The 26,426-nt window shown below is 47.3% G+C and overlaps 1 protein-coding gene across 2 annotated transcripts in view; it reads left to right on the forward strand.

The window, feature by feature from the left end:
• Positions 1–22,273, forward strand: part of LOC138521870 (carnitine O-acetyltransferase-like) — a 136,186-nt gene extending 113,913 nt beyond the window's left edge. The window contains exons 8-15 of one of the 2 annotated variants that reach the window (XM_069635022.1): positions 2,144–2,244; positions 2,455–2,574; positions 3,253–3,375; positions 6,866–7,001; positions 7,126–7,188; positions 8,096–8,233; positions 9,899–9,984; positions 20,476–20,611. In XM_069635022.1, the coding sequence (XP_069491123.1) occupies positions 2,144–2,244; positions 2,455–2,574; positions 3,253–3,375; positions 6,866–7,001; positions 7,126–7,188; positions 8,096–8,233; positions 9,899–9,982 (765 nt within the window). In that variant the 3' untranslated portion in view covers positions 9,983–9,984; positions 20,476–20,611. Of the gene's footprint in view, positions 1–2,143; positions 2,245–2,454; positions 2,575–3,252; positions 3,376–6,865; positions 7,002–7,125; positions 7,189–8,095; positions 8,234–9,898; positions 9,985–20,475 lie in introns of both variants that reach the window. The other variant, XM_069635021.1, reaches the window with a different exon arrangement.
• Positions 22,274–26,426: the final 4,153 nt, after the last annotated feature.

Below are 26,426 nucleotides of genomic sequence, written 5' to 3' on the forward strand. Positions count from 1 at the left end.
GGTTAGTTGGGAGGGAGGGAGGGCAGGGCAGGTAAATACTCGGAAGTATTGTAGACCAAAGGACCAGTGTCCCTAGGCCAGGGAGAACACAGTTGGGTTATCCACTCCAATCTGTCTCAAATCCGACTCTTCATGAGCTTTCTAACACAGCAGAGTACCTAGGAGTGTGGCAGTACCTTTTCTTGGCGGAAGTAGACGGTGCCACTGACGGGTCTCCAGGTAAGGCGACAGCCGCTCCTGTTCGGATTCTTGGCCTGGAGGCTGAATAACGAACTTTTGGCAAGAGCAGACAGCCAGCTTCTTGTGATGGGACACCCAGCAGAATATCTTAACGATACTGGCTCGTTGGCACTCAACACCGGCTTTGGTTCAGTGACAGTTGTCACAAGGCAGACTTCTCTGTTTCGCGGTCCCTGACTTGGAAGGAGAGACGTCTCGGAGCAGGAAAGAGTCACTGGAGTTCCAGCAGGATAACCAAGAAGTTCCACCCGAAACCGTGCACAGGAAATTGGTCCAGGTTCCAGGGTATTGGGGAATTGCAGCGCAGGACGGTCACAGCTCTTTGAGGGATGGCGGCTCAAAATGCAGATGGTCTCGAGACTGGTTGGTTCAACCAGTCCAGGGGAGGAAGTCATCCGATCTGGATCTCCCCTGTCGATCAGAAAAGGAGGTTGGAGCTGTAGCTGTCATGCAGCAGTTCTTGGAGGTCGCTGGCTGCAGACGTCGTCCTTCATCTTTCTCAGATTCTTGGTTCCATGGGTAGACCCTCTCTTGCTGCTCCAGGACCCTCGCCTTTATGCAGGAAAAACAGCTGGAACATCCAATCGCCATTCGAGCCATACATGTAAATCTGGCAGCTGGCTTATCCAGAAGGGCAGCTAGCATCCCAGTTCTTACTGGATTCAGGCCGCCACACTGTAGGACAAAGACGAGGGGAGTTTGGGTCACCTCCCCCACTTCATGTGCTTTCGGCACTCTGAGAGCCTTGGCAGGCTTTCACAAGGAAGCCCACCAAAGACAAAAGAACTATCAAGACCTCCCCCACCCAGCTAGGTAGAAGAAGGCTCAAGAAAGTACAAGTCACCAAGAGTTGGCGAAAAAAGAAAACGGGCACCATTTTAGTGTAATAGTGACCCAGGTGTCACTTACTGCAGCTGCAGCAGCAGCCTTTCACCAAGAAATCGGTAGAAAACCTCCACCAGCCACTCAGATGAACCTGTCTCTGTAGCTAGAAAGCTACAGGAGAAGTGGAAAAGGGATGCATTGTGTCCCTTCAGCACTCCACATAAGGTGGGGTGAGCTGATTCCACAGAATTAAAAGTTGGGTAGGATAGAAATTATTCCCCTATCCTTGGAAACGGTAGTCCTCACAAAAAATAACAAGGGCAGCTTAAAGAGCTCCCAGCAACACTGCACAGAAAGCACTATGTGCTGCAATAATACATTGCAGGTGCCTTTTTTAAAAGGGGGAGGAAAGCCGTTCTCCAAAAAGAAGTGTTGAAAAAGGTTGCCAGAGATAGAATAAAAGACTGAGTGAGTGGGGGGAAAAAGGTTCCCACTCACTCAGGAAAACTGATACGAAATCCAAGAGTCCAGCAAAGAATGCTGGGGCACTGACAAGTGGGGGGAAAATTGCACACAAATGAAATGAATCTCAACTTCTTTCATTGTGCAGGATTGCATACCCGTGATGCTGCTTGAGACTGGACCTAGTGCTTGATAAACCTAGCTGCTCCCACCTTTCAAGAGATCTGAAATTAAACTTCATAAAACACCTTATTTTCTTTGTTTTCATGTCATTTGACCCAAACGCTTTTTCAGGATTATTGTTGCTTGCTTTTAAGTTGCTGTAGCTCAGCTGGTAAAGCGGTTGCAAGCCCTCGCACATAGGCTCAGAGCAGTTTGCTCCATCATGTCAAACAGTGCAAGTGTTGGAATAAATCACAATGTTCTTTGTCTAATGCCTTTTTTTTCTTCTTCTAATCTTCTTTTCTCTTTGTCACCTCTTCCATGTTTATCCCTCTTATTTTCTTTCCCCATTTTCCCTCTTTGATCTGCCCGCGGTCACTCCTTTTGGCCACCCTATCGTGTACTCTACCTGGCCACCTGTCCATTCTTTCTGCTTCCTTCTCCCTCTCCACAGTTCATCGTAGGTGAAGATGGCTCCTGCGGGCTGGTGTACGAGGCGTCCACTGCTGAGGGTCCTCCCGTTGCTACAATCTTAGACCATGTCCTGGATTACTGGTATGCCACTCTGCCACAGCTTCTTTCAACATGCTTTCGTCTCTGCTCCCCAGCTACACCTGCCAAACCATCCGAAACAAATGGACTATTGTTTTACTTTTAAGTACTTCCACTGTCTTTGTGCAGTGATGAGTCACCTGCCTTCTCTGCACATTGCCTTATGCTTCTAATGAGTATTAATTGAAGGCCTCTCTCCTCTTATGTTTACAGTAAGAGCCCAGACACTGTACGATCACCCATGATCCGACTGCCTATGCCCAAGAAGCTCTATTTCTACATCACCCCAGAAATCAAGCGGGACATCGAGCATGCCAAACAGAACCTGGACATGTAAGATCCTATCAATGGAATCCATGGTAGTACTAGTCGCTGAGAGGGTCCCATGGGCAGCAGTATGTGGGCACAAAGGTCCATGTAGGGAAGGGTGTCTGTGAATGGCAAAACTGAACCTAGAGCACACCCATCAGGAATTGGACTTTAAAGTCCTCCATGGAAACTGGGACAAGCCAGGCCATTCCTAAAAGCCAGAGTACTACTTTACCTCCCCTCCCCTTTAAATGAAGGAAAGCGATCTGGCAGAGAGAAAGGGGATTTGCCAAGTACAACCTGGGCTCCTGGAATGCACTAGAGAAACACCAAGAGCAGTTGGCACTTGGATATGTCGCAATTCTAGGCAGAATAGAAGTGCAAAAGGGGTGTGGTGAAGATGCATGGTGTGGGGGTTGCCCATCGAGTTCTATTTTGATGTCCAGCCCCTTTCAAACTAGCACAGGGAGTTGATGCACACAACGGCAATCTACATTACAATGTAATGCCACTTACTTTATGCTGGGGATTGTGACCGAGTTGACTTGCTTTTCTCTTGACATCTGCTGGAGGATCCAGTAGATGAAACCCATCCATCTGGGCCGGATACCCATGTGGGAGAACCATTGTCTGCTAGGAAGTAGCTATGTCTTGTTGTGGTGTGATAAAACACTTTCATCCTTTTTGTTTCTGGACCTCTAGACTCATCAATGACTTGGACATAACCTGCTTCACCTACCGTGGCTTTGGCAAGAACCTTCCTAAGAAGCATACCTTGAGCCCGGACTCCTTCCTGCAGATGGGCCTTCAACTCGCGTACTACAGGTAAGGTGCGTGCCCAGCTGTGGGAAAAGAGGAGGGGTGAGGTGGAGGTCGGCGTGACTTGGAGAAGGATCTAGATGTGATTGGAAGACCTACGTCTTAAAACTGAGCCTGGCATTACAGTTCACAGCAAGGAAATCTGTCCCAGTGCTTAGCCTACCATGAGTAAAACCGTCCCACTGGATGCACTCCAAGTCGCTGATGGTAACATTGCACACGTGATGCCATATAGTGGGTGGGTGTGTTGTGTGTGGGTGCCCATATTGCTATGATTTAAAACTGCAAATTCAAATTGAAAAGGAATGTGGAAGACTTGGCTGGGGTTCACCGAACAAGGCATTTACGCTGGTTTTGTGCACTAGGTCTGCAATCTGTGTACGGTCTGGTTTATGGGAGACACGGTAGAGTGCTTGTGGAAGAGACTGAAAAAGGGGCATGGTATATGATTGCCTGAACCTAATATACTTAATGTTCTGGGGTACCTCTCTGAAGCAGGTGACATCTGCTGACAACAATGGCATAAGCAAGGGGCAACATTTCAAGTAGCAAGATACTACCTGCCATAAGTCACGTGCCACATGAAATCTATAGATAAAGGCAGCACACCATTTCTTACCCACCAAACGTCAACTATCACTAGCCAATGGCTAGTGGCGAGTGCACATTTTGCACCATGGCATAAGGGTACTCAATGAGTGTATTTGTGGCGATAGTTCAGAGTTTCTTAAATCTAGGTGGAATTCCTCTTCTTTCAAAGAAAGGGTCTCTTCAATCTAGTCCTTTGGGTTACATTCAGGTTCTGGCAGAAGATCATCGTTGGCAATGGTCAAGAATGTTGATAAATGGTGGCAGAAGTAAATGGTGGGCCTGCTTCCCATCAACTCCAGCAATGCAGAAACTACTCTGCTCTTTGCCCATCTCCTGCTTTCCTCTGTGTCTGACTTATTTGAATTAAGATGCCATTCCTTTGTCTTCCTCCACAGTTTCCGGGTGCTCATTTTCATAAAACCATCATGCCGTGTAGGTTTGGATTTCTGTATCTATACAGAGTTTACATCTGCATAACCTGGCTTATTTAATGTGCTTAACATGGGTGTGTGTGGGGGATCAGCAGTCTCTTATGTAGCTGATTGTTCCTGTATTCCAGGTGCTGTGTGTTCTGGGAGCTGCAAACATCAATAAAAGCAGCGAAAACCCTGATACAAATGGAATCTAATCAGTGAACTTCTCTCTAAAGTTAATTGGTTGTTAGGCCGCTCTCGCTGCATTTACATATAGGCTTAAGTGGGATTGGGTCAACAATTATACCCGCCTATGTAAATTACTCAATTACACCTACATAGAGGGCATAGTACATTCTTCACCCCCCAGATTTACTTGGTTAAATGTCCCGACCCTGCTGTATGAACATTTAGGTTGTTGTTGCGTACTAACCAACTTCCAGTTCAAGCCCTATGTGGTGGTAAGAGGAAGTTGGCTCCAGATCAAGGAACATGTCGTATGTGCAAGAAGGTTAACCCTATTGAAACCGTCATGTGCTCACAAAGTGTCCACGCTTAGGGTCTGTTTACATGAGTTTATTTGCTAAATACATCCATGAATATGATGCGATGGACTTCTGGCAGTAGTGCCTGAATAATGAGTCAGGAGGTATGCCCATCGCGTTTTTCAGAGTATGGCAAAATGCTTTACTGTTTTTAGGTAACAATGAATTGTAATGAAATGGTGGATGATTTTATTGGATATGCTTTTCATAGACTCAAGAGTATAATTTGAAATGATTGTAAGGTTGAATGATTATTCTAGTTTGATAGTTATTTATTGAGATGCATGTTTATTGGTTTTATGTCAATGTGTTTTAATTGAAACATACATGTTATGAAAGTTGTAAAAGTTCTATTTTTGAACTAAACACAACTATAAATAAATGTAATTGATGTGCTGAACATGGGTGGGGGGGCGCAGTCTCTTATGTAGCTGAGTGTTCCTGAATACGCTGCCTCCCGCTGGGGAGTGTCATAAATAGTCCTAACCCTACCCTCACCCACTTGTTAGGAAATAAACCTTGGGATCATCTTTGACTCCTCTCCCTGTTTCTCTCCACACATCATGGACCTTTCCAAGAAGTCCAATTTTCTACTGCAACTCCTCAGAGGCTTTCTACCTTTCCTCACCTTCACCGAGAAGCTCCATGTTTCCAGAGGCCTGGTTCTCTCTAGGCTTGACTACTGTAACATCCTCTTCCTCAAACTGCCTCTGTCCTCACTTCGCCCCCTTTAACTAATCCAGAATAGGACTGCAAGACTTATCCTTGGCCTCAAGCCCCGGGACCACATCTCTCAGTCCTAAAATCTCTCCACTGGCTCCCGATGACCGCAAGGATCAAATTCAAGACCCGTTGCATCATCCACAAGGCTGTCTGGGGCCTGGGACCTCTTTACATCCAGCTTTCCCTCCCTGAATACCTGCCGGCCAGAGTGCTTTGGTCCTCTGGTTCCAACTTTCTACAGGTCAAACGCTTCTCCAAGTGGAGAGTAGGGGGTGGATCCCTTTCCTCAGCTGGCACCTCCCTCTGCAGCACCCACCTCTCCCCTTCAGACTTGAGGCGGATCTTCTTAAATTCCAGAAACTTCTCAAGACTTTCCTTTTCTCCTCTTCCTTCCCTCTTCCCCCTCCCGTGCTAACTCTCCCTCTGCCGCTGTGACTTTGGCCTGTTCCTTTCAGAGTCATCCAGGGGCCAGACCACCCCCTACTGGTCCCTCCAGCATTCTTTGCCAGCACTTGCCTTCGGGCTCTCTTTACCGGACTAGATCAACATGGTCCTCTCTGCCCACCGCACTCATCCTGCCTTGTCCCCCGGCACATGCCACCTTGGCTCGCCCAGCACTTGTCCGCCCCCACCCTTGGGGGCACTCGACTCCTGCACTTCTCCCTCTACCCCCTCCCCCTTACCACCTTGTCATGTACTTCCACGGTAGGATTGGCACAAGGCCAATAAAACCGTTTTTGTTCTACTTTTGGGATTCCCGACCCCCTCCCCTTCACACGCCATCTTGTCTCGTGGCACCTCGAAATGTGTGTATAGGCGCCATACAAATGTGCAATAAATAGGGGTGGGGAGACCCTTTTATTTTTTTGTTTTACCCTGCCACTTGTATCTAGGTCTGAGGGGCAAGAGACCATGGCACAGCAGAAATATAAAACCTGGGGGACTATCAAATCCCCAACCCAAAATCTGCTTGCAGCTCTGTGCCTGGTTATTCCGGTTTAAATAGAGCATGGATTTCCCTGTGTGTCCCCAATGGGGTTGCTGTCTTGTAGCATCCAGATGCAGATAATATGAAGGTCCCCAATGCTGAGAAGTAGGGATATCCAGGGTAGCCACCTCCTGATGTACCTTGCGTGACTTGACCTCCATCTGCCTGAACCGCTGCTTTTCTTCCCACCCTGTTCCACTGGTAACCATAGACCGGTCTCTTGTGCTGACTTCTAGGATGTATGGCTACCTCTGCGCCACCTGTGAGACTGCCTCGCTGCGCATGTTCCACCTGGGACGCACGGACACCATACGGTCTGCCAGTCAGGAGGCTCTTGAGCTGGTCCAGGCCATGGATGACCCTGTCAAAAAGGTAGGAGTGTTTTAAGGGAGTGAATAAGTTTGTCTGAGAGGTGGAGTGTCTTTATTAAGCATGTTTTTGCCTATGTGGGGTTCAGCGGCAAGATGTACTTGTAACCTGGGCTCATGTTTTGCAGGCAGAGGAGAAGCTGGGCTTACTGAAGAAGGCGGTCCATGCCCACAGTGCTTACACTGAACAGGTCAGAAGATGTCTTTGCCTTCTACAGCAAATCCTTATCTGCAGCTGGCGTGCTGTGACTTTAAGCATGATGTTCTTCCTTGCAGTAGTTCCACCTTCTGGGAAACTTCCTTTTCCTTGTTCTCTACAGAGCGCCCATTTAGGATGACCTGATTGCCCTACAGCCCCCTTCGTTTGTTAGGTGCTGGGAAATGACCTTTAATGAGGTTGTAGGAAAGTGCTGCCTCTGCACCCTTCCGTTAGTTGAATTCTGGCTAGTGTATGGAGATCACATACCTGTCCAGGGGTATTCGGAGAGAGAGGGAGAAGTCCGCCTGTTCACTTCGGGCCCACAGTCTCCATGCCAGTTAAGTTATTGGTTCTCTCTGCGGTCGTACCACTAGGTGGTGAAGATTAAGAACCCCTGTCATTTCGATAATCTTTGCTTTTCTACTGTACTTGGGGAAAATTACGCAATGTACATAACGTTGAGTTCTTTTGTTTAAATGGAATTGACATAGGGAAGATTTCTAGTTGTGAACGGGAGCAAGTCAAATCCCTAGTATTCCAAAGATAGAAAGGCAAAATGTTCTACCTTTCCTAAAATGATCTGAACAATGTTAGTTTTGGCCTTCAATGAGCACCCTAAGTAAAGTATTGCCTGCATCAATTAAATGTCCCTGAAACCCTCTTCTTTAAACATGGCTTTGGCAACTCTGGCTGCACAGCCTGCTTCTGGTGAATATGTACTCCATGGTGTCGTTCTCCCTTGCAATGGCTGTTGGCACGCCAGTCCTAGCCTTTGTTTGATCTCTGTACCGCTGCCCCAGGATAGGGTGGGTTTCAATGGCTGTGATGCTGAGTAATGTATACAGTTGTTTTTTCTTTGAAAGTCACCTTTCAATGCCTTGACCTCCCAAATCTTTTAGGCTCTTCTGGGGCAAGCGATCGACAGGCACCTTCTTGGGCTGAAGCTGCAAGCAATTGAAACAGGATCCAGGGTGCCTGAGATCTTCATGGACACCTCCTATGCTGTAGCCAATCACTGGAAGATCTCAACAGGGCAGGTAAGGATGCACAGAATGTTATATTCCTCTGTGTATGTCATACCCCCTTATATCTGCTTTTCAGTCCATGGAACATGGTTCAGGGAAGGTGATCTTGTCTGCATTTCATCAAGAGAAGAATTGGTTGGAGTGAGTGGAAGTATTGAAGTGTTATTGTGTAACATGTTTACTCTTGGATTGGACTTCCTATGCCTTTATAGCTGCAAGCCGCCAATGCTACTTCTCTTGGCGACCACTGTGATTGCCCAAATCCATTCAGTTTTTTGTTAATGTGACCGTCTTGATGAGCCATGAGGATGGCAGTGGAGTTTCCACACTCCCACTGCTCCTTCTCGTAGCAGGAGCTGCATTATGCTAGCAGGGCAGAAATAAGGTGTGCTGAAAAATGATTGGGAATGTATAATTCTTCTTAATGTAAAATAAAAGGTAGCAAGTGCCCCTCTCCAGAAAGAACATGGCGTGATAACCTGTTCTGTGGTTTAGTCCCACTTTGAGAGTCCGCCGCCATCACTTTTTGCTCCCTGTACTTTTCACAAGTGAGCAAGGGGGTCCACATCTGGGTTCCCCCAGGTAACTGGTAACTTAGGGTGACCAACCCTAAGTTCCTTGCAAAAATACAAAAAGGGTAGCAGCCTTATTTACCCAGGTCCAGTAAGTCATCCTGTGATTTTGACTGTGTGATTAGGCCACAAATATGAGAGGAGTGGAAAGCGCCACAGATTGGTAAATTGACACTTGTACGCCTCTACATTGCAAACCAAGACAGTGAACCAGGAGATCAAGTTGAGAGCATAGGGCACAAGGAGACACCTTGATGGACTGATGCAGCAGAAAGCACAAATATAATAGTGCTTTCCCAGGCCATACTATTGGTGACTATTAACCTCTGGCTATCCTGCAGGAGAGGGGTTCAAACCATGAAAAAGGCTACACTTACCATATCTGAAGAAGTGGCCCACCACTTTAACCAGCGCAGTCTTCTACGAGAGTAATAGTACATCTGATTCTAAGAGCTGCGCCCTCCCCCCCTGACGGTGACTAGATTCAAAGGACTAGCCACTGCTGCCTTTATTTCAGAGTCCGTCATCTGGTAATGCAGAGGCAGTTCTTCTGCAACATTCTGAGCAAAACGTTGAAAATGAGTCCTGTTTTTTTTCTATCAAGAGGTGCATTCGGTACCGGGATATGATCTTTTTACTCCGCTACTGTTCTATTGTGGTTGCATAATGTGCAGTTTCTTTATACTCTACTCACTAACCTATCGTTGGACGCAGATATGAATGCAAAATGTGCCTTTGTATTTTGCCAGTACGAAAGTGGTCGTTTAACATAACACTACACAGCTGTAAACGGGGGTGGGGGGGGAGGTGGAAGGACTGCCAATTCTTTTAGTTGGGTAGTGGTGGATGGCAATTATAGGCCTCTTGGTTGGTCACCACCAGAAAGGGAGTTTCTTTAATGACCGTAGCTGCTAGATTTTGGTGGGATGTTTATGCGTTTCATCCACTTAATAGCTTTGCAGGGAGCCTTCTTCAGGGTAGAGTGCAACACAGTATGTTTTTATAAACTGGAGGTTCTTTGATCATCGTCCACAGCATTCAACTATCAGAGCACACTTAAGATGGGACTTTAAATCTTTTTGTGCCATACTCCTTTTTTTAATAGGAAATCAGACACAGGAGCAAAGTCTGGTCCTCTGGTGCAATGATCAGCGCATATGTATATTGCCAATCTCAGATGGAACCTTGAAGGTATAAGAATACTGCCTTTTTTGCAACTGCTATGCCTGATAATGTTGGTTTTTGTACTGCTTAGCCCAAATGGTGAAAATGTTTACCTTTCAAAGAGATTGAAACAAATTTTTGTAGAGCAGAAGCTAAAAGCAGCTCCTGTTTATCAGGCATTCTCCAGTAAGTGGGAGCTGCGTCTAAAGGAAAGGGAGATTGTTCACAGCTTGCTGCAAATCTTACTTCCATGTGAGATGTGAACTATAACCTTTGTCCATTTTATCCTAAGTCTGCTTTACGCAGTTCCTGAATGCAGAGTTGTCACATAGTATGTATTGCAGCACCAGTAGACCCGGAGAGTGAACAATCACGACGCCTTGCCAGATGTTCAGAATCAATATACAATGAACCATAAATATGTACAGGTTTCTGGTTTAGGGATGGCACCAACAATACAATGATCCGGGTTATAGTTAAGCAATATGCCCGAGCAGCGGGGGCATTACCGACTCGGGTAATGCCCCGGAGCCCATAGTTATAGGCCAGAGCGAAGTGAGGGCCTATAACGAAGGCACTGGGGCATTACCAGAGTTGGTAATGCCCCTGCCGCAAGGTATTGCTGGTATTAAATACGCTCCAGTCTTTGCAGTCACCAGTACCCAGTCTTTGTTGGGGCAACTGGATGCGAGGTTGCCACCGCCTACGAGTCCGGCAGTGCCGGTGGTCGATGGTTTGCCTGGTGAGGCCCCTAGGAAGTCACCTCGGTTGGGTTGTCCACAGTCATCTTGAGGAGGCAGGAGTTACCCGATTCGTACCCAGAGAGTGGTCAGAGTGACACCCTGTCAACAGTGTCTTTGTCGCCGACGAGGGACGACGCCTGGGACACGGCCCCTGAGGTGGAGCAGCCCTGTAGTCCGGCACACCCATCCCCGCCAGATGATATTGGGGCATTCCACGCCATGATGGCAAAGACATGTCAGGAGTTTGGGCTGGCGCCTGAAGAGGAACGTAAGGACTGCTTTCTCTTCGACCATGCGGGAAAGCGACAGAAGGCAGTCTTCTCAGTTCCCATTCTCGACCACTTGGCATGATGCGCCACCCGTTTTCTGAGTCTGCGGTGAAGGGTCACCTAGAAAAGAAACTAAAGGCTCCGGAATCTACCCCTAAATGTCTTGTGTCGCAGCCCGCGCCAGAGTCTGTGGTTTCGGCAGCTGCCAGCCTTAAGGCCAGAAGTGAACACAAATGTGTTATGCCCCCGGACAGTGAGGCCAGGAAACAGGACACCTTTGGGAAAAAGGTCCTGACGGTGGGGGGCTACGACTGTGAAGGCTGCAAATTCCTTGGCAATTATGGCCAGAGATGATCGGGAGATGTGGCATCGGCTATCCCCGATTCTTGAACATCTTCTGGAGCAACACCGTAAGGAGGCAATGCTGTTGGTTCGAGAGGGGGAGGAGGCCTCCAACCACAGCATCAATATTGCAGTGGACCTGGCGGAGTTGGGGTTTAAGCAAATTAAAAATGGGGTGGTGCTCCGACGGCAGGCCTGGCTGAGAAGTCCAATATGGTCATTGATATGCCCTGTGAGGGTGAACACTTGTTTGGCGAATAAATTGATGAGCCCTTGAAAGGTATGAAAGAGGATACTGAGACGGCAAAGTCTTTGGGTTCCTTGCAAAGTGGTCGCTCTTTTCACTCCTTTCGAACTTTTCGTGGAGCCTCCGGGAATGCCCGGTTTGCCTCCTCCAGAGATCGAAGTTACGGGCGCTCCAGCTACTCATCTCAAGGCTATCGGCGCTCAGTCCATTTGCCTCAGAAGCGCAGGGACTTACAAGCTCAGCAAAAGAAAGGTTTGCAGACCTCGGCTGCTTAAGGAAGGCAGTCAAAAGCTCAACAATGACTTCCATATGGACAATCTGCTGGAGGGAAGGGTGGTGAACCATGTCGACGAGTGGCAACGGATAACATCAGGTCGCTGGGTGCTGGATACGGTACGTCTCGGCCACTCAGTTTTGGCATCCTCTGGTCCCTATTCTGCCTTTGCACGTGGTGCAGCCCCATCTTCCAATCTTGCAACAGGAGGTGGTACTCATGCTAGAGAAAGGGGCGATAGAACCTGTTCTGGTCACGGAGCAGGGCCAGGGGGTGTACTCTTGGTACTTTGTCGTGAAAAACCCCAACGGCAAGTGGAGGCCTATTCTACATCTTTAGCGTTGAACAAGAATCTGCAACGCCTGAAGTTCAAGATGCACGCCCTTCAGGATGTCATCCGCTTGGTGCAACCGGGCGAGTTCCTAGCATCATTAGATCTGCAGGATGCCTATTTTCACATCCCGATGAGGCAAAAACGCAGCAAGTTCCTGCGTTTTGTGTCGGAGAGGATCACTATCAGTTTCGGGTCCTCCCGTTTGGCCTGAAGTCATCACACAGGACGTTTACGAAGTGTCTGGCTGCGGTGGCTGCCTTCCTCCGGAGCGAGGGTCATCATGTCTAACCCTACCTGGGCGATTGGTTGGTAAGGGGTTTGTCGCAAGAACGGGCAACAGTCTCTCATGGCGACCATGGGCCTTTTGCAATGGCTGGGATTCGCCATCAACTTCGACAAATCATATGTAACGCCTTCCAGAGAGTTGGTGTTTCTCGGGCGCAGTTTCTTACCCAGGACAATTTGGTAAAACCTTCCAGCGAATGAGTGGAAAAGTTGCAGTCCAAGGCAGGAGAGTGGAGAGGGGGTACGATGGTCTCGGTCCAAGGTTACCTGTCACTGTTTGGGGCCATGGGGTTGTGTATCCCTCTTCTTCCCAATTGCCGCCTGTTCATGAGGCCGGTGCAGGAGTTCCTCGCAGACAGGTGGTTGCAGAGTCGAGGATTATGGTCTAACAAGGTGGTGGTCGACGAGGGCTTGATGGACGCCCTTCGGTGGGGGACTTGCACGACGAATCTCGCAAGGGGCATGCCCTTGCTGGAGCCAGAGTTCCAATTCTCGATTGTGGCAGACGCTTACCAGGTAGGGTGAGGGCCACACCTCGACAAGTCACAGGTACGGGGCCTATGGTCTTGGGAGGAGACTTTGATGCATGTGCTCGAGTTGAGGGCGGTGCACTGAGCCCTGAAGTCGTTTCTTCCGCAGAGCAGTGGTGAGGGTGTTAACGGACAATACCACCACAATGTTCTATTTAAGGAAGCAGTGGGGGCACACATTGCAGAGTCCTGTCAAAGGAGGCGCAGCACGTTTGGCATTGGTCTCTAGCTCAAGGGATCAGTATGGTCGCTTTCCATCTGCCAGAGGTTCTGAATCTTCAAGCGGATGCGCTCAGCAGGGACGCCAGTCAGCTGCACGAGTTGAGGCTGAAGGCGCAGCAAGTGGCAAGAATATTCCGGCGATTGGGGGATCTCCCCGATAGACTTGTTTGCTACGATGGAAAACAAACAGTGTCCGGAATTTGCCAGCAGAGGGGCTCATCCAGAGTCTTTGGGGGATGCGTTCTCATTCCTGTGGACGGGCCTCTTTGCGTATGCATTTCCCCCGTTTCCACTGATTCGGAGGACCATCCATCCGGAAGTACCAGCGCAGGGTGATTTTGGTGGTCGTGTTCTGGCCCAGGCAGACATGGTTTTCAGATCTCCTTCATCTGGCGGTGGAAGAGCCGTTTCGGTTAGGAGCGGATCCGGATCTACTGTCTCAGGACGATGGCCGTGTGGCATCACGATCCGCCGTCTCTCAGCCTGGCGGCGTTCCTCCTGACCATCTAGGGATCTCCCGGGAGTGTTGCCGGATCTTGGAGGCGGCAATGGCCCCTTCTACCAATGTTTTGTATGGTCATAAATGGGCGAGATTCTGTGCTTGGTGTGACGGTCACGCAGAGATAAAGCCTTTGGACGTCTCTCCGGCTCAGGTTCTCCCGTACTTGTTCACCTTGCACAAGGGGGCCTGGTGCCATCCTCCATCAAGGTGCCTTTAGCGGCTATTTCTAGGTTCACGAGAAGGCGCCATGCTGCTCCTCTGTTTAGTGATCGCCTGGTGAAACATTTTCTGAAAGGGCTATTTCGGACATTGCCCCCGGTGAAGAAGTTTGCACCGGCGTGGAGCCTTAATGTAGTTCTTTTGGCTTTGATAAAACCTCCATTTGAACCTATGTCGACGGCTTCTTTGAAGTTCCTCTCGTGGAAGGTGGCTTTTCTTGTGGTGATTACCTCGGCAAGGCGGGTGTACAGAGTTGCAGGCACTGGTCATTGACCCGCCTTATCTAAGGTTTATGAAGGACAAGGTTCTCCTGGCTACTAACCCGCTCTTTATCCCGAAGTGCCGTCAGCGTTTCACAAACTTGCCTCTATTGCCTTACCCTTGTTGTTTGCTAATGCATCCAGGCCGGCAGAAAAGACTCTGCGTTCTCTGGATGTTCAGAGGGCACTCTAATTTGATCGGAATCGTACACAGGGCTTCTGGAAGTCAAAACAGCTGTTTGTGGCGTTGGGGCCTTCCAACAAGGGGCAGTCTATTTCCAAACAAGGACTTTCCTGTTGGGTCTCATTACAATTTCACACAAAAGCTGGCAATCCTTTGAGGGGTGCTCCAAAGGCTCATTCTACGCAGTCCATGGCGTGGTCGGCCGTGCCGTGGTCTGGGATATCGCTGGTGGACATTTGCCAGGCGGCCTCCTGGGAGGTGCTGCATAACTTCACCAGGCATTACTGTCTGGGGCAGCAACATGTGGAAGATGCTGCAGGCGGGACAAGAGGTTCTCCAACGCATGTTTGAGTAAGGCAGGCCCCACAGTTTCAGGGGTTTTCTATTTTACTATGTCACTTGGTGGGTTTGTTGTCTCATGTATGTGATAAGATGCTATTGGTTGGTTTGCCTATGACACACTGCCAGACATTGGTTGTCCTGCTATGTAATCTGTTCACAGCATGTGAATCTATGAAAGATCCAATGCTGGAGAAGGGAGTAGTTTCTTACCTGTAACTCCATTTCTCCAGCGTTGGTATCTTTCATGGATGCACATTTGCCCGCCGGCCACCCCTGCAGGCAAACCTGCGTTCGGGTTCCCTCTACTTTGGAGGTTAAAATCTGAAGGGAAGCCGCAGAGGCGGGGCTATTTAAATCAGACTTCCTATTGGCGTGGCCTAAAGCACCCAAAAAGAACGTCGATAGTACACTAAAGTGTTTTTCCATAGGAAAACGCTAAGTTAAATTTACCGAGGTTTCCCAGCCTGACGACAGGGAAATATTCACAGCATGTGAATCCATGAAAGATTCCAACGCTGGAGAAATGGAGTTGTGTGGAACGTTTGACCGAATTCTGCCACTATAAGCAAATTGAAGCCCAAAATACCAACCATGAGGAGTGGAGGTTGCAGGGGTTTCCCCTGCTCTCCATGATCGGTATTATGGGTTTCAGGGATTGCGGGAGTGTTCCCCCCCCCCCACCTCTTCCTTGACATTGGAAGCGGGGGACGCAAAAAAAGAAAAAGGGACCCTGCAGCATCAGATCCGACCTGCGTAGAGGGACGGAACTGATGCTGCAAGGGTATAGGAGATGCAACGGGAGCCAGCGAACAAATAAGGGAGAGGGTTTGGGAGTTTGCTCTGTGCTCAAATTTGGGTTGTTTTTCCAAAGTGCAACCCAAATTTCGGCGAAATGGACTCGGTCAATTCCGATGCGTTTGTTTGTACTTCGGTAAAACAACCCAAATGTGGTCTTTCTGCCTCTTTTGTTGCCCTTTGAAAAGCCCCTTTTATTTCTTTATTTAGATGTTTTGTGCAGATATAAACCTACTCGCAGCACTCGGAAAGAGGGTTGGGGAGCGTTGGTGATGACTGCACCAAAATGTGGTCATGCGTTCCTTTTTGTTAATGCTGGCTCTTCTTTGACCTTAGGGTTCATGTTCAAAGGTCCATCTAGTGAATGATGTCATCCTCATGTTGGGTTTAAATGTCCAACCACAACTCATCAAAGGGGCCTTCTGAGATACTCGCTCTTTCTGCATATTGGTGTGATGGCGCACGTTAGTGTAAAGAAGGGTTGAAATTGATTCATCAATAAAGGCACTCTTCTTGGAGCCACAGGATTGTCGCTGAAACGTCAGCTGTCTGGAGGGTGCTGGACCACGAGGAGTAAAGGGCTGCAAAGCCTTGAAGTTTCCTGATGTAGGCATTCCAGCTTATCCAGCCCAGCTTTACCAGCTGCAGCCTTTTCTACAGGCAACTTGCTCCCAGTGTGAATTGTGGTGAATCGTAGGAATTTGTCTCTTCTCCCCAAGGGGGAGCCTCCCATTGTGGGACTAGGGAGGTGAGCCTGCTCCTCAAAATTCTCCCTTGGCGTCGAGGCAAGTGTGACCTCACCGGAAGAGACTTGCCTTTAGGGGGGACAAGGGCTCCCGTCCCTGTGAGGAACTCCCTGAACCAGGATGGCATACATGGGACTGTCCAACTTATTAAATAATGCCAAGTACCGCGACTGGGCTGAAGATATTATTTTCCTGAAGAAAGAGAAACTGTTCCTTTTTATTTAAAATGAACCATTCAGTGCGACCAGCGGATTGAAGGACGAAGACTCATCTGGAAGAGGATGAGAGAGTGTGAGAGGAATTGACTTCAAAGCAGGGGACGTCTCCTGCAAACATGAACCTGAGAGGATGCGGAACCGCAGCCAGACACGGAGCCCGCGAGATATGAAGCAGCAAAGAGAACACTGAGAGAGCAGCGCCAGAGCAAAGCCAGCTCTTGTGGATCTTGAGTGCTGGTGGTGGTGGGACTCGGAGAGTGGTGTTGGGCAGTATGCCCTCCGAACAGTGCCAATACTTCCCCAGGAAGCCACTGCTCTTCATTGAAGCAAAGAGTAATTGACAGAGCGCAGGATGCCCGACCAAGACTCCCAAGTGACATGTGTCGGCAGTGTGGTGGATAAGTAGAAGAAAGGAACCGTGAGGATCTCAGAGACGGTCCCTAATCCTAAAGAAGTTAACTGGGAACCGGGAACTCGCGGGAAGGTAATGAACCATTATTATATGAATCGGAAAACTCGTCACAGTACCAATGAGAAAATGGTGAAAGCAAACCTAGGAAGTTTGAATTGTGACCAATTGAGAGAGAATTCCTGTCCCCTGAAAGGGAAGTGAAAGAAAGGGGGAACTTTGTATTAAACTTGAGCTGTGACAATGATGGAGAATGACTACGTTCCCTGAAAAGGAGAGGAATGGAAGTAAGAAAAGCTTAGTCAACATTAACAAATCTGAATATTTCCTATAAAGAAAGGAAATCATAGAGCGGATCCCTAGAAGTAATCATAAAGCTGATACATACCGCTATCCTGGAAAGAAGGGAAATCGAATCCAGAGTCAAAAGTAGAAGCCTGCAAATTGGTTGTTTTATTCACTTATAATGCGCACCAGACCTGAAGGTAGCCGGGCGCAGCAGTACAGAAAATGCAAAGCTAAAGTTACAGGGTAGGGGTCATAGGTTACATACAAAATACAGTATATATACAGGTAGAAAGGCAATTGCAGTTTACATACAAGCATAGTAAGTACAAAGTACAATGAGGACCGTATGATACAGGCACTAAGTAGACATTAGCTCATCGCCCAGATGGGCAAAGTGAAAATGTCCACAAGAGCAGAGATGGGCAGCTCAGTAATGTGTCTATACTAGGGGACTCGTGAGGATGAGTATGCGCTAGTGGTCTAATCATTGGCAGACTTCAACAGATTGATATAGTTGGATCTAAATTTCGGAAAGGGCTGCTCCTCACATAAAGGGCGAGGCAGTGAATTCCATAATTGGGCCGCTCGAACCTGGAAGCTGCCTCCCCCCACCTTAGTTAGCCTAAATCTTGGCATGATGAGGCTATTGGCATTGGAGGTTCTATCTGGGCATGCAGAGTTTCCTTTTATGAATTTGTTTGGGAGATAGCTCGGTGCGGCATTGTTCAGGGCTTTGTGAATTGAGAAAGAATACACAGATCTGAAGGCCCAAGTCCAGGAAAGACACTTCAAAAAGAAAGTTAAATATCCCAACTTGAGGCAAGGGCAATATAAACTAATCAGAAGAGTCACTAAATACTTTTGAAGGAACTCTTTTGAAACTAAGAAGACCAGTGCAAAAAGCAGGGAGTTCATATAAGTGATGGGGTCAGATAGTGTTTGTTTTTGGTCGGAGGATGTATTCTTTTTGGACATTCCAAGATGACGGACGAGCATCTTATGTAGTAAAATAGGTAGGGAATACCCAATAGAGTTGGGGAGAGTTAGGCCTTCATATTATTCTTCAATAAATCTAATTAAAAAATGGCCTCAAAGATTCTGCGTCCTCCTGCTGATCCTCAACATAATCCATCTTGTGGCAGCTTGCCTCTAATTGAGAGATTCAAAACTCCTTTTAGGTTTGCTTGTGAGCCTGTTTTGTACTTGTTCCAGTTGTACGAGTCCTTTATTTTTTAATTGTTTGTAATGCCTTCTGTCACAGGACTCAAGAATACACCAACTTTAAAAAGCGAATAGTTTATTTGTTCAGTCATAACGTTGCTCTCTAAGGGCCTTCCCTCTGTCTAAGAATGGGCGGTCCCTCAACTCAGGTTGTGGTTCTGTTGTCATGGTTGATGTGCTAGTTAAATTCAGGAGGCAAAGCGAAAGATGCTGGCCAAAACGGGGTCATACAGACGTGGGTGAGGATAGCTTTTTTTTTTATTTATTTTTTTTTAATGTTTTTTTTAATATTATTATTAGTGTGATCTGCTTAACAAACCATTACACACAATAATAAACAAATACAGTATTTAATTATACCACATTAATATTCCACATTACATATATTAAAAACAATTTAGCAATTTCATCATTGAAATTGTATACACAATAGTGATATCTACATAAGTTTATCACTACTCTATTGCATATTTTATCTGATTAAATCAATGCATACTTTATAGCTCTAGTCATTTCCTAAAATAATCTTGAACTGTTCTAGTGGATTAGCGAAATATCTTATTCTTTCTTTATTAATAAGCCAACAATACTTTTAGTTCTCACTTACTAGCAATCATGGCCATGATTTCCCCCACAGCTTGCATACCTTTCTGGTAAGGTGTAGAGAGTGACCTGACACTATATATTTCCACGGTCCTTGTGTATCTATTAGTTGCCTATTCACCAAATAGTCTGGCTAGTCGCTTCAGTGTAGTCTCTGGAGTTTTGAGCATTCCAGTAACACATGACTTGCTGTTTCTAGTTCTAAGATGCAAATTCTGCATTTCCGTGCCTCCCATGATCTATTTAATCAAGATCCATTACCATCAGTGATGTAATAGATTAAGTCGCAACAGCATCAAAAACTACCACAAAATAATGTCACTTCATCTAGTCCTAAATGGGGCGTGGGACATATACTTAGACTTCTGAATGCAATACATAGTGCTCCCCAAAAAGTGCATCTGAGTGAGGGGTTGCTAGCCATGCGACTTCGTAATGCCCATACTTAACTTCCAAGTAGTTGAATTGCTGTAAAGTTCTTCACTCTCCTCCCCAAACCCCCGCTAATCTGTTAGTTGGAATGGCTATACAGTTCAGACCCCTGCGCCAGATTATTCTGTTGCCCAGCACAAGAGCTTTAATTTATTGTTGGTGCGAGGAAGCCTGGAAAAAGAAAAAAAGTGGCCCTCCTTTAAATGTTTGGAGGTCTACCAGGTTTCATGCTAAAATTTATGTTAGGAAGGAGTTCACCTTTTTTAAATTTAAGAACCAAATTTAAGACCAAGAAGGAATTGATTAGCAACCAATCCAGGAAGTGGAGGAAGAGGCGCCAGGAGACTTAGAAGGAAAATCATTCCAGCCCCATGTCTAAGATTAATTTTAGGCTAGTCAGCTGGCCATCCCATTTTAAACTCACTGCAATGCTGGAGAATCTTAGACTTCTTAACTCCTGATACTTTTTTCTTTGGTCTGGTTTTCTAATATCCACCAATGGATCCACTGCTTAGCACAACGCTGTCAGATCTCCGCCGACAGTCTGTCCGGAAATGCACATGGGAGGCGTCTGAAGCTCTCCAAACAGCATCCCAAACGTTCCCGTCCAACACTGACGTTACTCCTATCCTCTGTTCCTGTAGACAAGTGTGGTCTGTTGATACTTCTAGGTTTCAGAGCAAGTGTTTTAATATTCCAAACCCTTGTATCTCCAACTTCGGCTCTGTCTCAGTAACTTGTGCTGTATCCGATTAATGCATAAATCGTTTGACAGTAGAACATCTACTAGCCTAGATGATGGCGCTGTTGATTTAGAGGTGCGTGTGTTCATAACGTCACAGGTTCAAATACAGATTGGGCAGAACCCCGCCCTTAACCCTCCTAAATTCGCTTAACTTAACTACTTACTATTATATTGGATGAGATTGACCCCGTTAGTCAAGAAACCATTTGTTTGCAGTGTGTGCTCTGTAAGTGATGAGTATTCTAGAAATTGCTACGCTGCTTGTATCTCGGTAGCTCACTTTCTTCATTCTCCTCTTTTCTTACTAGGTGGCTGCCCGGACAGACTGTGTGATGTGTTACGGGCCGCTGGTGCCGGACGGCTATGCTGTTTGCTACAACCCCCTCGCGGAGCATGTCAACTTTTCTGTCTCTGCCTTCAACTGTTGTGAGGAAACGAATGCAGCAAATCTGGCCCAGGGCCTGGAGGTGGCTCTTGACGATCTGAAGGACCTTCTATCACCAGAAAGTCCAAGCACGCCAACGCTTTAACCAGGGTCCATTTGAAATGGCTCATCCTTGGTTCGGTTCCTGCATCCTTACGTTTTCATAGGAAGTTGGCCTTCGAATTGGTGCTTTTTTTTGTCCCATATTGGGAGGGGCTACGTCCATTCCCCTAACTTGTGGGGTTGTCTTTTGCGATCCAGTTTCAGAAACGATGGACTCCCTTCTGCTCCGCAGGATGCCTTTTGTTAGACAAGGCTGTCCCAATTTTTGCCACTACTGTGTTGCAAACTCAGCCATACGTTGATGTGCTGGTAAGAGGAGGGAGAAGAAATGCCCTGCTGTAGTAGTGTCGGTCTTCACCCCCTCGCCGCCGAGGAAAGGACAAACTGTAATCCTATGTACAGTAAATTGTATCGTATTTTATAACATCAAAGCCAAGAGCACCCTGCGTAGAAAAGTTGTATGCTTGTTCTAACTTGAAGGGAGCAGGAGGTGAGTCAGCCGAACTCCCAGAATTCTCCATGTTCACCACAGGGTTTATATTCTTGTATGTGATGATGCATTTAAAGCCATTTGCTTTATTGCCTCAAAGCTTTTTCCAATGACGGGTTAATTGAACGAGCAGACTGCAATCTCTTAGGCATTGTGCGTCCTTCTCGCATCCCCTTTCCTCCCGCTTCGCTCCACTATCACATTCCTGGGAGCTTATGCTATTTGAGTGATCTCGCTTCCCACTGATTCCACACCCAATGGTACATGACACCCAAGGTGTTTCCTGAGCTGCTTAACTGATTCATCTTTCCATACTGGTGAGCAGGTAGGGGATTCTGCCTCCTCTAAACTCCAAAGCTGCTTCTGCCATGTTCAGAGTGAAAGACCACTCAGTGCTCATTATACTGATCTTCTTTGCATTATTGAAAGTTTGCCGGGTGTTGCTGTGTTTGCCAGGCAGGAGGACCCAGATTGGCACAAGCTGAATTTCTGCTGCGCAGTACAGAAATGCCCCCAAAAAACTCTGGGAGCAATGCAAGAGTAGATGCCAAGCAAAGAGCAACTTGGAGGCTGCCTTTTGCAGCCCTGAACTAAAGCTGCCCTTTCATTCCATCGGCACAATGGGGTGTTGCAGCACCGGTTCGATAGAGGTGGTTTTAGGGGTAAGAATTGAATGCAATTATGGCGGAATAATGAGGCCACTCCCAAGAATAAGCGGTAGAAAGAGTGGTCACCGTTTGACCCACGCTGAATGACGTCCCCTCATCTGCGCACTGTATACATGAGGGACGAAGCTGAACCTTGATCTACTCCCTCTTGTTCCTGCCAGGAAACTTGGGCATTGGTTCCCCTCACTCCTCTGATCAGATGGATGGACGGGTCCACTAGCGGTGGGCATACACGTAATGGGTGAGGGTTGCAGAGGATTGCGAGAGCCTTGCAGAGGACACAGTATGTAGCCTGGCAATCTCTGCTATGATGCCTGCACTCTGTCATCTTGGCCAACTGGTGGTGCACATTAGCAAACTGGGGATCATTGTGGTATTGAAAGGTATGCATGCTTTCCAAGAAATTAAATGCTGCAAGATCTGTGTGAAAAATGAAATGAATTAAAGACATGCTAAACTTATCTTTGTGTAGTTGTGCTGTTTAGTTGCTTTTGTGATGAGGGAGAATGAGTGAGAGGATGCTGTTGTGTTGTAGTTTTGTGTGTACTTGTTGGGATGTGTGCGAGAATGCAGCATGGCTGGAAGTTGCTTGGTGGATGTTGTTGGTGATGGACGCGTTCTCAGAGTTCCTCAATGAAGCCTTGAATTTGCCTTCCGGCGGTGCCACGTCATTCCAATTGGTAACAAGGTTGGAGTTAAAGTGGAACTAAGGGAGAACATGGCAACTTTGACAGCTGAAGTCTGATGGCAGCAATCAAAAGCAAAGGAAGCCAGTCTGTCACCTGTCGGGCACGTCTCAATGAAGGAGAGGAACCGGAATCAACAATATGGCAAGAAGGGGCTGATCGTGACCAAAGAAATCCCAAAGCTTCATAGGCTGAAAGTCGAACTGTTTGGTGCGAGCCACAAAGATCCGTGCAAACCATTGGAGCGACATCAGGACACTGGGCAATGTGCAAAGACTTGGGCCGCCACAGTGGTGGACGGCCCAGACAAACCATTGTGTCCACACAGACTCACTTCCCAGAAGGCACTTTAGAGCAAGTTGTAGCTGGCTGTGACATCATATGACTAGTGCAAATCCTGCAGCACTGCCTAAGATGAGCGGAACTATGGGAATTGTGACCGTGCAAATGATAAACTGCACAACAAGCAAGGTAGGTTGGTAAAGGTATTCTGAGCTCCCCCTAGCACCCGACAACCTGAAATGGGCAGGGTTCTTCCCTATGGTAGCCTTTGTTGTCTTGTGTAAAGGAGTTGTTCAACACAGTGTTCCATGAATGGACTGGCCTGAAAAATCTCTAAGGGGGTCCATGGCCCAGAGCAAGGGACCCAATCCAGCACATTTAAAGAGGTTGGACCCCACTTAACTCCTGATCACCATTTACCCGCTGCCAACCCTCTGCAGGCAGTCTGTCTGGTACCAGGTTAGCACTCTGCAGAGTGGCCCAGGGATGAGTCACAGATTGTATCAGCACTGTTTCCTGGTTCACACATTGGTGGAACAAGGGCCAAAGCATTTTTAATCGCATGCCAAGTCTGCAACCTGATGGCAAAGAGGAAATTAATGTGTGCGCGGGGATGGCATGGTTGGAAAATCACTTTGATGAACAAATGGGGGGGCTTTGGTGGCAATGCACCGCTTTTGTACCGGGCAACAAAGGTTGGCTACATGAGGGAGACTGCTCACGTGTAGCAGCACTAGTTTGGAGGAGACTGAGAATATAGAAGGGAATAAAACATTCAGCCAAATGGGTGTGAGTTGGAATCAAAACTGGGTGGCCAATGAACTATGTTACTACAAAAGACAAACGAAGTAAACTGGAGCGTGGTGGACCAGCGGAGCCGAGTGTAGGTTGCTAGCAATGTTGTTCAATGGCACATGTGAAGGTCAGTATGAGTTTCCCGGCATGCAATGAGAACGAGTCTAAATATCCCAAGAGGCAGCGAGAGACGCCATATTGCACAGTGCGACACAGTGATGAGGTAGACAAACAGGAGGAGGAGTTGGAAGCAGGCCATTCGGTCCACTGTTAGAAACTTCTGCACGAGAAGTGCTCTATTGCCAAGTGGAGGAGGGGACCGGGGGACCAGCAATGCTGGATCGTCTCATCCTGGCCGCCAGTACTTATCAGACCTAGAAGTAGTTATGGAAGACCTCTTCCCAACATGCAAGGTCCCAGTACATTCTAATAGATTTGACTGGTTGCTGCATGTTTCCCAAGGTGGTACAGGGCTGGAATACCAGATGTCTGTCTGTGTTGCGGAAGAACCACATCGTTCGGTGGAGACAACAAAGCAAATTGACGCTCAGTTTGGCTCTGTGATTAAAAGAGCAAGTTCTGAGTGTGATGGACGTGAATACAGCCATAAGCATTCTACATGAGTACAAGAAGGTATTGGCAGCCAAATTAGGATGGCCTTTAGATTCTGCCACAAAATCAAGTTAAGAGAAAAGGAGCAATCTGCCCCGCTTCAACGCAGCATTATGCCCATCGGTGCCAGAAAGGAGTTAAGATTAATATAATTTTTTTTTAAGCTAACGGATAAAGGATCAATTAAAGCCATTGATGTGATGCTTCCTTCCCATTCCTACTCCACCGCAATCGTCGTCATTGCTTGCAAGAAGTCCTGACTCGAGGATTCAGTAAAAAGAAGCCACATATTTATAAAAATGGTTTCCGTGCCGTCAGTCCCTTTTTAGTTCTTGGTTGGCTGTTCAGAACACCACTACTGTATGGGACATACAGGGCTTTTTCCCTTTAGTTCTCTTTAGAGTTCTCCTGGCCATCTTCACCCACCAATACCAGCATGCTGGCAATTTCGAAACACATTGAAGCATAAAACCAAAAATGATTTCCTCAAACCTCTTTAGACTTGGACTGGCAAGCCTTGACCCACAAATGCCAATGTGTAACATACATTGACTTCCTTCTGTTTCAGTTTTCTTTATACTTCAATGTGTTCCCAATTGCCAGCTTATCCGTATTTATCCGAAAGGTCTTCTCGCTCTCTTCCCCCCTCGCTTCTCATGTTTTCAGTCACTGGTCTTCGGTTGAAACTCGTTGTGCCTTCTTGGTACATTGCACTGCTCACTCTTCTTTTTCATCTTGGTCTGCTTCTCTCCTCCTGCTGTGTGGCTCACTACACTACCTAGCAGTTCGGGCCGGGCTGCTCCCATTGGTGGCAGTGCCTGACAGATTTGCATATGGCTAGACCCCTTTTGCAATGGCGCAGACGGGCAAAAAAAACAGTGATGTGGAAGGTTGCCCAGAGCAGTGCTAGTAGTTCAGATTTATTCAAAACCTTCCACCCATCACTTTTATAGTTAGTTTGTCTCCCTGTGTGAGAGAGGGTATGCCCAAACGTGGGCCCCTTGCTCGCTGCACCATAGGGAATCAAGCTGAACCTCGCTGATGCGACCCAACAAGGCCGAAACATGTCTGGGGTTGCTTGTGTTTCCCTGCAGAGGGGACCTGGCCTAGCATTTCGGCTGGGCGGCCCCCATTGGTGGCAGTACCTGACTGATTTGCATATGGCTGGACTGCTTTTGAAATGGTGCAGATGGGCTAAAGTAACAGCGGCGTGAAAGGTTGTCCAGAGCAGTGCCAATGGTTCAGATGTAGTCAAAATCTTCAACCCATCACTTTTTTTAGAGTACTGTCTCAGTACTCGACAGATTCTCTCGATCACCTTTCCTGCACTTGCTGCTTCAGTTTTTCCTGTCCTTTTGGCTTGCAATGGTGTTTGCAAGGCCATCGTCTTTCTGTCTGTGCCGTGTTAACCCTCACCACCTCTGACTCTCAAGCAAACTGGCTGAACTGCCTGGTTCTGTACCTACCTTGGCAGAAGACGTTCACAATATGGTGTCCATCTTTCTCTCTGCAATCCAGCAACTCTCCAATTGCTCTAACCTGCCTCACAAGGCACTTTGTTTTGGGCTGAAATCTCTGCCTTTGCCACTGCTTTTCTTTATCATAATGCACATTTATTTTCCTGGCCCTGAATAATGTGAGAATTGATACTAAAAGCACCACCGGGAGGGCCTCAAGAAGACCCCAAAAAAATGTAACTGTAGATACTGTAAGCTCTGCTTCATGATTCCTAGTTGGGCAATATTTAGCCCCCGTAAAACAAAGAGGAAACATTTCATGGAGACGCATGAGGACAAACACAGCAGGGAAGACCCTGCACTGTACGCGTGGAAGAACGCTGAATATGACCGTGTGAACAGTAGCAACTATGCAGAACTGTCATTAAAGGCCGACAAAATCTCTTCCTCCTCAGTAAACCTAACCTTTCCCCTTGCAGAGAGGTTCAAAATCCAGTTCTCCATACTTGGTCTGGTGGTTACTTCCAATTCTTCAAGATCTTATCCACAATTAATCCTCTTAAAAACCGAGGGCGGAACTGTCCATAACTAGGGGTGCCAACCCAGAATTCTCAGCCTGGGTGAGTCTGGAAGAGGGGCGGATCCCACCACCAGATGAATCTGCTGCATCACCTCATCCCAAAAACATAACATCTTACAGGGCGCGTACGTATGTAAGACAGTACCTGTGTTTCATTGTTTTTTTGTATCCACTCAACACAGATCCTCTGGGAGAGGTTGGC

This window comes from Ambystoma mexicanum, chromosome 13 (genome assembly GCF_040938575.1).
Source record: "Ambystoma mexicanum isolate Mex_15411 chromosome 13, UKY_AmexF1_1, whole genome shotgun sequence".
NCBI lineage: Eukaryota > Metazoa > Chordata > Amphibia > Caudata > Ambystomatidae > Ambystoma > Ambystoma mexicanum.